Source organism: Narcine bancroftii, unplaced genomic scaffold (genome assembly GCF_036971445.1).
Source record: "Narcine bancroftii isolate sNarBan1 unplaced genomic scaffold, sNarBan1.hap1 Scaffold_154, whole genome shotgun sequence".
NCBI lineage: Eukaryota > Metazoa > Chordata > Chondrichthyes > Torpediniformes > Narcinidae > Narcine > Narcine bancroftii.
In genome coordinates, this window is record NW_027211889.1 from 1,436,485 (window position 1) to 1,450,298 (window position 13,814).

Here is a 13,814-nt window from a genome sequence, read left to right on the forward strand (position 1 = left end):
TTGTGTTTTATTCAGTTCTTATTGTATTTTAATGAGCTTACAGGTATTCTTCATTGTTGTTTACTAATTTCTTTGGAATATTGTTCGTTAATGTTTTAAGCCCCCCTGGAATAGGGGCAGCAGAGGTTGCAATTCAGCTCCTTTAGAATGTAGACAGGGCATAGATTTAATGTATAGTCATAATGGGATATAAGGGATCCCAATACGGACCAGGGGAATTAAACAGCTTTAGTGGAGTACTCTCGATGTTTTAAGTACTTCTGGAGAAGGGGTAGCAGAGGTTACAGATTGTACTGTTTTACAGGCTAGAGAGGGCATAGAGGCAAGGTATTTAGAATACGGATCAGGGAAACACAGTGGGGATAGGCAGTCACACAGTGAGGCACCTGTGTACACAGACTAACCGCAAAACAAACAATGTACATTTCACACAAAGGGGGAAACTAACAAGCTAACCGCAAAACAAACAATAGACACTTCACACAACCACGAGACACATAATCCCCCACCTGGCTCTCTCTCTCTGATCATCCCTGAAGGGGAACACCTGTTTTCAGGGAGCTGCTGCTCATCTGGTGGTTATATAACGTGGAAAGGAGCGAAGTAGAGTGCAGGGTGTCAAAATCCTCACAAAGGACATGGTGGGACAAAGACAGACAGAATGGTAGTCAGGATTGTACATGTAACAGAGAGAGAGAGTTAATACATATGCTAATGTACACAGACAGGCTGCAACTCACAAGTTCAATGATACATATGCTAATGTTAGCAGACAAGCTGCAACACACAGTTAAATCACAAGAAACAATCCCCCCCCAGCTTGGTCACTTTTCATCACCCCATGAAAGGGAGCACCAGTTTCCAACAACGTGAGCTGCTTGACACTTTAATATCAGGCTCCAAACAGCCTTCGGAGATCGGTGGCCCTAGGGTTCGGGGCTGAAGGGGACATCAGATACGAGCCACAATCAAACGGAACCGCCTGACTACTGCGACTCGTTCGCTGCTGAAGGCAGCGCTTCTCATAGACTGCGACTCGTTCGCTGCTGAAGGCAGCGCTTCTCATAGACTGCGACTCGTTCGCTGCTGAAGGCAGCGCTTCTCATAGACTGCTACTCGTTCGCTGCTGAAGGCAGCGCTTCTCATAGACTGCTACTCGTTCGCTGCTGAAGGCAGCGCTTCTCATAGACTGCTACTCGTTCGCTGCTGAAGGCAGCGCTTCTCATAGACTGCGACTCGTTCGCTGCTGAAGGCAGCGCTTCTCATAGACTGCTACTCGTTCGCTGCTGAAGGCAGCGCCTCTCACAGACTTCGTCGGGACAACACTTACAAAGGTCGTGTGCTTCAAAGACACTGCTTCAATATTTCAACGTATGGGATGGACTAGACTCTTTACTGAGAACTGGAGCCTGATACTCCAAACCCTAATAAGCAGCTGGACTCACTCCCCTGACCTTCATGGTGCTCCCCTACCTAAAGACTTTACACAGGTGTTACAATTCGGTTATTGACCAGCTGGGTAAAACTACACCTTACACTTGAAAGATCAGTGTTACTGATCTAAAAGAAAAGTGAGGAAAGGGGGGGGGGGGATCAGTCACACTGACACTAGTAACCAAAGATCAGTAACACTGATCATGGTGAAAGATCAGTATTACTGATCTAAAAGAAAAGTGAGGATTGTGAGAGATGGGAAAATTGACCTAAAATTATGAACATGGAAGAAACTAAAGTTCATCAGTAAAATGGCTGAAACCAGTTCAAACAGGATAAGTTTGGGGCTTAGGATGCAGGAAAGCAGAGTCAGCACGATTAACATAAGAATCTTCTATCCTTTGTGACAAGACCATAGGACTAAGATAAGGAATGGTAAGGTACAATAGAATGTAGGAAGTTGAGGTAGTCTGGATCAGATAAGGGTCTCCTAGCCCTGGACAGAAGTACCAAGTCATACATTTCTAATTAGCTAACCATACACAGATTTATACATATGAAATTAGCCAACCCTAGATAGAATGAGTCAACTCTGCATATCAAGAGACTGTAGCCCCGAGAATCAGGAAGGTGGGAATAAGGACAATGACATGAAGGGACACCGACAGGATAACCCCCCCTGGTCCTCCAAGTGTACTGAAACTGCACGTAGGCAGGAAGAATTACCTATGCCAAACCCATCCAGGGGGCAGAAGAATGTAAGGGGGAGGGCATTCTGATACTGAAATTGACTGTATAAAAGTTGGGTGAGCCCCAGTATGTGTGTGTATTCCCAGGGTAAGGGGAAGCACCCAACTTTGCATTGTTGTAGTAATAAATGTTCTTTGTTCTCAATTTTTGTCTCGAGCAATTTCTTTAAAGGTACTTTAATTTCTAACAGTTTTAAGATTGACAAATTGGCCTAGTAAGGATGTGGTTAGAGAGGATGGTGAGATATATCCTGCATGTGCGGTAACTAGGTCTGTGACTAAGAAAATGATGACAGCTGAAGATGATCCAGTTGGGGGAGTCACGTGATGGAGTAGTGGCCGGTCAGGGAATTCCAGCCCTCTCCGGAAAAGTTTAAAAAAAACACACAAAACACAAAGGTACAAGATTAAAATTTAAAACAAAGTAAAAATAAAGGTGAGAAGAAAATGGCAGCGAAGAGAGAAAAGTCGAAAACAACGGGAAGAAGAGAAGAAGAAAGAACGTCGGAAGAAGAAGGTGAAGGCCTTACCTGTCCGAGGAGGCCCGCCGCGGAGAGAGAAGCCCGCTCCCTCTGGTCAGTGGAAGTCCCGGGCTCGGGACTACAAAAATGGCTCGCAGAGCCGAGTAAAAGTGCGCAACCGCGCAAGAAAAAAAACACACTGACGGGAGGGGGAAACAGCTGCGGAGTCGATCTCCACAGCTGAGAGAGACACCTGCAGCACAGCAGCTGGTGCAGAACAGAGACAATAATGACAACAAGAAAGAAGAAGGTAAAAAGAAAAGAAGGAAACAACAGATGGTCAATCCAGAGGAAGAAGAAGAAGAAGAACAGAAAGAAGTGGAAGAAGAAGAGAAAGGCAAGACAATGGATGTATCTTTTTTCAAAGAATATATGGAATCAGTGAAAGAATGGCAATTACAAGAATTTAATGAGATAAAAAGAAGAATTAAGAATGCAGAAGAAAAAATGAATAAAATAGAAATGGTCATATCAGAGATAGGAAAAAGAGTGGAGAATGTGGAAGAACGAGAAATAATCGTAGAAATGGAAGTAGAGGACAAAAGAGAAATTAGAAGAATCTAATAAAAAAGTTAAAGAGGCACACGAGCTGTAAGCTCAGAAGACAGATATAATGGAAAACTACATTAGAAGAAATAATATAAAGATAGTGGGCCTTAAGGAAGATGAAGAAGGCAAGAATATGAGAGAATTTATAAAAGATTGGATCCCCAGGGTCCTAGGAAGACCAGAATTACAGGAAGAAATTGAAATAGAGAGGGCACATAGAACATTAGCCCCGAAACCACAACCGCAGCAAAAACCAAGATCCATTTTAGTAAAATTTTTAAGATATACAAGAGAAAATATATTGGAGAAAGCAATGAAGAAAATAAGAGAAGACAAAAAGCCACTGGAATACAAAGGTCAAAAAATTTTTTTCTATCCAGACATAAGTTTTGATCTCCTGAAGAAGAGGAAGGAGTTCAATACAGCAAAAACGATCTTATGGAAAAAAGGATATAAATTTATGTTAAAGTACCCAGCGGTACTTAAAATAGTTATTCCAGGGCAACAAAACAGACTATTCTCGGATCCAGAGGAAGCACGAAAATTTGCAGAACAACTACAAAACAAGCAGAGAGATGAAGACATGTAATGAGAGTAAAAATGACCACGAACTATATGTATGTGTGTATATGGGTATATGTATGTATATATTTTATATATATATATATATGTAGATGTGTATGTATGTGTGTGTATACATGAATGTATACGTATTTAGAGGAAAATATATAGAGTATAGATAAGAATTAATAAGGGAATGAAAGGGAATAGAGGGAATAAGGAGGGAATTAAAAGAGTGACCTTTGTTACATATGAAAATTGAAATCTTTTCCGGGGGGGGCTGGGTGGGGATGAGTTACGGTCACTGCAAAATCAGTTGACATTTGCGAGTGAATTCGCAAATCCAAATGGAGAGGGGAGATGTGTTTGCCCATCAAGGGATAAAGGGCAACGCAGGAGGGGGAGGGGAGAATGGGGTTAAAGAAGTTTTAAGTAGGAGAATAAGGAAAATGTTTGATGTTTTAGAAATGTTGTCTTATAAAGTGTTCAAAACAAGAAAACAGAAATGGATAAGAAGGAAAGGTGATGATGGAGAAACGGAAAGGGAAGATAAACAAAGTTTGAAATGGCTACGTTGAACTATATGACTTTAAATATTAACGGAATACATAACCAAATCAAAAGGAAGAAACTGCTAAATTTACTGAAAAAAGAAAAAATTGATATAACATTTGTGCAAGAAACACATTTAACTGAATTGGAGCACAAGAAATTAAAGAGAGATTGGTTAGGACATGTAACAGCAGCGTCGTATAATTCAAAAGCAAGAGGAGTAGCTATATTAATCAGTAAAAATGTACCAATTAAAATAGAAGAGGAAATAATAGATCCAGCAGGGAGATATGTAATGATAAAATGTCAGATATATTTGGAGTTTTGGTATCTACTCAATGTATATTCACCTAACGAAGAAGATCAAAAGTTTATGCAAGATATTTTTCTGAAGATAGCAGATACGCAAGGGAACATATTAATAGGAGGGGATTTCAACCTTAATTTGGATTCAAATATGGATAAAACTGGGAAAAAAATTAACAGAAAGAACAAAGTAACCAAATTTATAATTAAATCGATGCAAGAAATGCAACTTTTGGATATATGGAGGAAACAACACCCAAAGGAAAAGGAATATTCATATTATTCGGGTAGACATAAAACATACTCAAGAATAGACCTATTTCTGTTATCAGCTCGTAAGCAAGATAGAGTAAGAAAAACAGAATATAAAGCTAGAATATTATCGGATCATTCACCCTTGATATTGACAACAGAGTTAGAGGACATCCCTCCAAGAATGTATAGATGGAAATTAAACTCCATGCTACTTAAAAGGCAGGATTTTAGAGAATTCATTGAAAGACAAATTAAAATGTACTTTGAAATAAATACGGAATCAGTGAAAGATAAGTTTATACTATGGGATGCAATGAAAGCGTTCATTAGAGGGCAAATAATAAGTTATGTAGCCAAGATGAAGAAGGACTATAATCAGGAAACAGAGCAGTTGGAAAGGGAAATAGTAAATATAGAAAAAGAATTAGCAATGAAGGAAGATACAACTAAAAGAAGAGAATTGGCAGATCAAAAAATAAAATATGAAACACTACAAACATATAAGGTGGAGAAGAACATAATGAAGACAAAACAGAAATATTATGAACTAAGGGAAAAAACGCACAAAATCCTAGCATAGCAGCTTAAGACAGAACAAGCTAAGAAAATTGTATTGGCATCAAGGAAAAAAGACAAACAAATCACATATAATCCAACGGAGATCAATGAAAACTTTAGAGAATTCTATGAACAATTATACCAAACTAAAAACGAAGGGAAAGAAGGCAAAATAGATGAATTTTTAACTAAAATTGAACTACCAAAATCACAAATAGAGGAATAAAATAAATTAACAGAACCATTTGAAATAGTAGAAATACAAGAGATAATAAAAAAAAACTACCAAATAATAAAACACCAGGAGAGGATGAATTCCCAATAGAATTCTATGAAACATTTAAAGATTTATTAATTCCTCCCCTCCTGGAAGTAATCAACCAGATTGACAAAACACAAAGCTTACCAGATTCATGTAAAACAGCAATAATTACAGTAATACCAAAGCAAGGGAAAGATCCACTCGCACCAGCATCATATCGACCAATATCATTACTTAACACAGATTATAAGATAATAGCTAAACTATTAGCAAACAGATTAGCAGATTATGTACCTAAAATGGTAAATCTAGACCAAACTGGATTTATTTAAAAAAGACGCACAACAGACAATATTTGTAAATTTATTAACTTAATTCATGCAGTAGAAGGGAGTAAAGCGCCAACAGTAGCAGTTGCTTTAGACGCAGAGAAGGCCTTTGAAATGAAAGGGGAGGGATTAGACGAAGGGGCCCGAGAAATGAAGGCAGTGTTAGGGAGACATGAGCAGGGAAATGATGAAGCGGAATTCCGTCGATGCCCGTGTGTGTGTATAGGAGGCTGGTCTTTAGTATTTTCCATCCTTTTCGTATTGATCCAAGACTGGGCAAGACCACGTGTTGCCCATGTGCATATTCCGATGAAATGGTGTGGAATGGCCCCTGTTTATAAACAGGCATCTTCCACTCAAGTGGTTTCACATCCTCCTCAATCCCAAGGGTTTGCAAATAGATGAGGGAATATGGAATTGCTGCCAGGAAAGTACAACACGTCTTCAAACTAACAGGATTTTGCAATTTGTAGGAAACAACAGAAGGTCACCTACAAAAACATAAGAAGACAGTAGGTGATCTTCTGAAATGGTTGGCAGTCGAGGGTCACTATGGAGTTCATATCACCGAAGACGAATTCTACGCATTAGGTGATGGTTTCCAGATGGAGGAAGAGGACGATGCGATGGGGTCATTTGCTGAGATGGGCGAAAGACTGAATGACCACCAGCAAGGCCTGAAGGTATGAACACTTCCAGGTGTTTTGGATAAGTGTATATTCGAACAATTGTAAAAATATTTTGGATTGGACTTTTCATCAGAACCTCTGATCAGTACAGATTTGATGAAAGGCGACTGACTAAATTTCATTTAAATAATGACTAACACAATTTCCAAATAATGTTGAATTGAATTTTGACGATCTTCTCCCAATCCTATTCAAAGATCTAGCAGATCCTCTTTCTAACTCAGTCCTACTTTCTGTTCTTTGCTCTGGCCCAGTCACGCAAGTGATGAGAGATGACGGGAATATGATTAACTCACTAATGAAGGGGCAGTGATTGACGATGGTCACAGAGGCCCTTCACTAACAATCTCACCATGGCAGCTTCTTAACAAAAACTCTTCACCTCAGTAATGCTGTATTCTCAGATAATGTGGATCTTGATGTTGTAAAGGGAAGAACCTCCTCCCCTATTTTGATAACTCCAGCACCCACTCATGTGATTAACTCTTTATAACCCATTGAATGGGCCATGCAAGCTATTCACAACCAAAAAGGGTTGAGGAAGCATACACCACCGGAATGAATTCTGGCGTAGCAACGTCACTGTTCGTCCACTCAACCAGGCCAGATCCTTGTGCAGATCTAGGGATTGGTTTGGAAAAGAGAGTGAGTAAGGCTACACCCCCTCACTACCACAATTTTCCTGTTGTTGAGGCAACTGTTGGTGACAGCAGGAGCAGAAAGACTCATCCCATGTTTCTCCAGGGGCTCCCTCAATTCTGATGTGTGGTAGCACCATTGTGCTAAATGGGATAGATTCAGAATAAATTGACAGCTGGAATCACAGTGGCCAAAAGGTACGATGGGCCTTTAACATTTTCAGCAGGAAAGTGTTACTTACCATCGTTAGTTCTCCCATTACAACCAAGACAAGTCATCACCATGGTTTAATAGGGAATGCAGATGCACATGAGGTGCCAGACTGATAATCTTACAACACTGGACAGTGGGCAGGCAATGCAGAAAAAAAAATAACATTCCAAAGACAGAATTAACCGCTGATGAAATTTGAGCTCTGTCGTCCTTCCGGCTGGGTCATGAACAGTAAACAGGGAAAGAGGGACCAACGGTCTCCTCATTCTCAGTGGTGGTAGGCCTCAGCTTCTGAATAACAATGTTGGGGTTAAGACACTTTCTAGCATGTTCCATCAGGTTCTTCCGACACCATCACAGAAATCACTTTCACCCTATTTGATTTACTTAGGAACACCAAGTGCAGCAGACAAATAGGACCAGACTCCATCACATTCGAAGTACTGGAGAAGTTCAGTCTAGATTTTTTTGCACCTCTTGTCACAGTTGATCCACTGACATCCTTCTGACAAAGTGACAAATTCTTCAGGTATCTGGTCCATCTACCAAAAGCAGGACAAAGCCATACTTTATTTAATCAGCTGCCCGATGGAAAGTGTGTCGCACACACTGTGACATAAAGTGGCATTGTTCACCAATAACCTGCATAATGGTACTTCAATTGGGTTTTGTCACATGACTCCAGGTCTCCTTCTCACTGTGGTCCTAACATGGACCAGCCACTTTGAGTACTGTGATAACTAAAACAGATCAGAGGCTACCTGTCAAGCAGTAGGTGGCGAACCTTTGCTCCGCACTTGACTGGATGAGCACAATTCCCAAAGGGCCCAAGGACCTCAACAGCAGAGCAAAGCAGTTGGCTTGATTAGCCCTCCATTCATTCTCTCCACTGAGGTAGTCCTGTATTCTATCAACGGAGTGAACGACATCTACTCGACTCCAAGAATATGTCCAAAGAGGAGCCTTCTGACATGGAGAGGGACGTGCATTAGGTCCGTAGGAACATTACTACCTGCTGATTCCCCTCCACACTCCTCTCCCTTCTAACTGGGAAAGATATTGCCGTTCGTTCAGTTTGGGCCCTGGCAGGGACACCTGCATCTTGAAGCACTAATGTGAAAATGATAATTACCCAGAATGTTTTCACTCAAATGGGGATAGATTTTCACGTTTGTCATTCCTTAATATGCAGTGCTCAAGTCAGATTTTCATCGTTAAAAAAGAGCAAAGATCTTTAAACATTTACCAATTGATGTTATCTTCTTTTCGTAAAGCATTGCTTAACATGTATGCAAATTATTGCCCTGTGTGTGCTTGACAGCCTGGTTTGTTTTGGAATAAGGCGACTTGAATAAAGTCTTGTCAAGTCCAAAGGAAGTTGAACCAAATGGTAAAGATAAATACAATAAAGTCACCGTTATGTCTCTGTGTGGGAGGCTTCTTAAATAGCAGAAGTAAAATCTCTTCTGCTATTTGAATCTTGCATCTTCTTAGAGATGCAAGATTCAAATAGCAGAAGAGATTTTACTTATTGATGCCTTCCACCATGCCAGGAAATGTTCATACTCACATAGACATGCACCCCACATTGGTGCACGACATTTACGACAGTGAGACGGGTGTGTTATCTCGTCAGGATCATGTGAACTCTTTTGTAACTTCCTAGGAATACACCCTTCTCACTGTGGTAACCGTCGTGCACTACTGGGGGGCACCTATACATGAGTATGAGTGTGAACAGTTTCCTGAGATGGTGGAAGGCATCAGTAAGTAAACTCCCTTCTGTTATTTGAATCTTGCATCTTTAAGTTATTTAAGAATCCTCCCAGGTAACACGGAGACAGAACATGTTGGCAGTGGTCGGTCTGAGAGAACAAGAATAAAACTATAAAATGGATTGGAAGTGACTGAAATCTGAAGGGGAAGAAGAGAAAAAGTACACCTGGAAATGAATGGCTGGTGCAACAGCAGTTCACCCAGTGATGGACGGGAGGCTGAAGACATGGTTGAATCGTTTAAAACGTTTCAGCAGATGTACAATTTAGCAGTGAAAAGCTATTTTAAAAATGCAACAGCGAGGAGAAGGTTAGTTCTATACATGTCTGGACAGGGGAGCCAGGCCGTGACTTATTTAATAGCTGAGAGCTTACGGGGTGGAGAAAAATGATCCAGAGCAGATATTTGCAAAGGTTGTTTCTCACCTTGAACTCAGCTCTAATCCTAGACTTGAATGCAATGAATTTCAAGGTTTTGTGTAAGAGACTGATGAGACTGTTACTAACTTCCTTACTACACCAAAAATTAATGCTGCAAAATGCAGATGGAAGGATATAGAGGAAAGATTAGCTGATCCACTAATATGCCCATCCTGAAGTGCAAAAGTCTCTTCTAGGGAAGGATAGCTTGAAATTGGCCAAAGACTCTGACACAGCCAGAGTCTTCAAAGCCACGAGGACGCAAATGAAATCCCTATCAATGCAGACCCACCCACAGCAAAGAGAAGGAAGGGTTGATGCTATAAAAAATACAATCAGAAAAGTGCCACCCCCAGGACCTGTAGGAAGGGCAGCGGACAACACCCCTCCGTGACCAAAATGATTGCCCCGCATACGGTTCTGAATGTGGAGCCTACGGCATAGCAAACCACTGGGCGAAGATGTGCAAGTCTGGCGTGAAGGAAACAGTGATACCAGTGAAGAAAAAAGACAAGAAGATCCACCATCTCTTAAAAATGTTGACACACTCATATACATAGACATCCACCCCACAGTTACTTCAGTGAGAAGGGTGCATTCTTACACAGTTACAAACTAGTTCACATTCTCCTGACTAGATCACAGTCACCTCTCGTTAGATTTCACGTGTTCTCTTTTACATCATGAAAGAATATTAAATCCCTGAATTGAAAGTTAAGGATGAGATCATTCAAATGACAAAAGTTTAATGTGCTTAAGTTTAAATAAAAGTAAGTCTGTTTGACAGGGAAGGGACTGTGTACAAATACTGAAGGAGAGGATTTATTTTCTTGTCAGTCAAATTAAATATGGAATATATTCTACTCCATCTCAGCAGGATTCATCCTTTGACACAAGCAAAGAATTGTAGATCAAGGTAGTTGATTAAACCTCCGAAAGCATAAAACCATTTAGATTTCTGGACTTGAAGTATGTTTCCTGTGTGTATTTAAGGGTGTTTTGGTACCCTGATTTTTAATAAATTGGGAAACTTGAATATTTTATTTCAATTGCAAATGCAATAAATAGAAACCTTACCTCCCCCAAGACAACTTGGAGCAATAAAAATGAACCTAGGATTGTTTCTTTTCTAGGAACATCGCCAAAAGTTGTCCCAGAAAGAGCAAGAGTTGGTTTTGGCCATAGAGGCAGCTCAGACTTTCCTGGAACAAAATGTCCAGGACCCTTTGCGAGACGAGGAAGTTGCACTGCAGCAGAACTTGAATGTCTTGATGGAGGAGTACGAATCCGCTTTATCAAGTGCAGATTCTCAATTAAACGTGATTGAGGATCTGCATCTAGAACTGCAGAAGTTCCGAAAAGGTGAGGGAAAGTATTCATTTATTTTCCAGATTACTATAAAATACTATTTACTGAGAGTTAAAAAGAATTCTAAGTAAGACAACTGAAAGCTACATGTGGTTTGGAATAACCCCAACTTGTAATTATTACAGGATCCTGTCAATGTGTCAAAGTCTATATAATCTGGTATTATTTGATCATTTTGATTATTTCACCATTATATTCCTTTAAACAGATAATGATGAATTTGAAACATTAATGATTCATTCAGAAAAGGAACTACAAAAAATAAAAGCTGAGGAATTTGACTCCACGTCATTGACATTCAAACTTAAGAAGCAGAAATTCCTCTTCAATGATCTTCAGTTTCTCAAAGGGGATCTAAGATACCTCAGACGATCTTGGAAAAGTCTCTTCGATGCTGCCTTTCTCTTTGAAATCAGGAATGCAATTGAAAGCTACAAGATCCCAATTGATCCTGATGCCATAAGCCAACGTGTGGAGGAGACGGTTGAAAGCGCCGATGCTCGCTTCAACGCACTTCGATCAGAAGTATGACATATCTCCTTTTTTTTGACTAATAGCATTTAAACTCCAATTTTACTTTAGATCAGTAACATGAGAGCATTTTGATAGACTGAGCAACTTGTGTAAGTTTTAGTCTTATAAGAGTGGCTCTGGAAAAGGTTTGCGGCTGTGATTAATAATACCCATGAAGAACAGGAACAATGATCAAATCTTTCCAGTATTGTGGAGCTCTCTTGGTGGCCAAACTCACTCGAGTTGGACAGAGACCACTGCAGAAAATAAGTCATGAACTCATTTCCTTTTAATAAAATCAAATGTCGAACAGATCATAATTGGTGAAGATTTTCCAGACTGGCCTCCCACGTGCATTTGTCACTGAACACGGTGTAATGTGTCCAATCCACAAAGGTCACCTCGCTGGCTCAGTATGTCCTAAACCCAAGGGTTAGGCTTGAATGGCATAACAGAAATGCAGAGTGTTCGGCTGGAACAAGCCCAGCCCCAAAAGAATTTCTGTCTAATCTTCACTGACACACTAAATTTGTGAAGGTTTTCAATGCTTCTGATATATTCCTGACCATCAGTTTATTTTGAAAGCAAACTCAAAATATTAATTAAAAGATTTATTGACATAACAAGAAAATGGAACAGTACGGCAGGGTAACAGGCATTTCACCTTTGGTGAGGAGTGAACATTGCCTTTTTGTCTGTGACCCTCAAAAAACTTGATGCAGGGAACAAAAAAATGATAGTTGGCATAAGTAATGGACCAGTAATGTATCGCTTGACCCATTTTGGATCGATTGGACACTCGATATTTGATCGCATCACAAAATCGTACATTTTAAAAATCCACATACTCATTCATTTCTTTCACTCTATAGTGCATTGGACTTGGAATCCGTCTTAGCACCAAGGTATTTGAACAATGGCAAGAGAAGGCAGATGAGCTGCGTTTGTGGCTAGAGAGAGTAGAAAGAGAAAGACGAATGGTTCAGCTGGAGGCCATCCCTAATCCAGAAATCTTGCAGCAAGAACTTGAAAATATCATGGTAAATTAAAGTTGTTATTTCATAAATCACTGTGTAATGTTGCTTATTCTAATTTACGAGTAGAATGATGAATGCTTTGAAATAATGATAATGTGCACATCCAATAACAGTGGTTAAGGCCACATGGGAGGTTGTAAGTTTGGCACCTGAAATAGGAAGTTGAGCTCCATTCATTCCAACTTGATCAGGTTTTAATGGGAGCCTGATGAAGATCCAACAGCCAATTTGTTTCCAGATGGTGGGGGCGAGATTGGAAACTGTAACAAAGAAGCCAAACAGTTCTGCTCTCATTGTGTGTCTATTTTCAGTATGGGTTTCCTCAGACCTTATCCATGTTTAATGGGGGCCTAAGAAAATGGTGGCAGAATTTTGGACGACCTCCAAGATTATAACAGCAGAGCAAAAAATCTCAGCAAATCATTAATGGGATCATCAGGTGCAGAGACGATAACTCCATAGATGGGGGTTTCAGGAACAGGTGAAGGGGGGTGGGAGGAAAGTGGTGATTTGGAGCACATTTGGAGGTAAGATTTGTTTGCAAAGTGGCAGAGATTGATTTATTCCAAAGAAGTATTCGAACCATAGAACCTTACAATATTACAGAACAGAAACAGGCCCCTTTGGCCCTTCTTGTCTGTTCCGAACCCTTTTTCTGCCGAGGCCCTCTGACGCACCTAGTCCATAGCCCTCCATACCTCTCCCATCCATGTACCAGTCCAAATTCTTTTCAAATTAAAAATTGAGCCCACAGTCACCACTTCAACGGACAGCTTGTTCCACTCTCCCACCTCTTCACTCTGTGTGAAGACGTTCTCCCTCATGTTCCCCCTAAATTTATCCCCTTCACCCTTATCCCATGTCCTCTGGTTTGTATTTCACTTGCTCTCAGTGGAACAAGCCTACCTATATTTACTCTGTCCTCCACATCATTTTAAATCTCTCTCTCAATTCTTCCCTCATTCTACACTCCAGGGAATAAAATCATAACCTGTTTAACCTTTTCCTACAACTCTGCTCCTGACGTCCAGGCCACATCCAAGTCAATCTCTGCACAATTGCCATCCTTCCTGCAGTTAGGTGA

At 40.3% G+C, this 13,814-nt stretch overlaps 1 protein-coding gene across 1 annotated transcript in view; it reads left to right on the forward strand.

Moving 5' to 3' along the window:
- LOC138750500 (microtubule-actin cross-linking factor 1-like) overlaps nucleotides 1-13,814 on the forward strand; it is a 45,583-nt gene that overhangs the window by 15,130 nt on the left and 16,639 nt on the right. Inside the window, exons 2-5 of the mRNA XM_069912571.1 lie at nucleotides 6,550-6,759; nucleotides 10,946-11,174; nucleotides 11,389-11,705; nucleotides 12,566-12,733. Coding sequence (XP_069768672.1) covers nucleotides 6,550-6,759; nucleotides 10,946-11,174; nucleotides 11,389-11,705; nucleotides 12,566-12,733 — 924 coding nt within the window. The remainder of the gene's footprint in view (nucleotides 1-6,549; nucleotides 6,760-10,945; nucleotides 11,175-11,388; nucleotides 11,706-12,565; nucleotides 12,734-13,814) is intronic.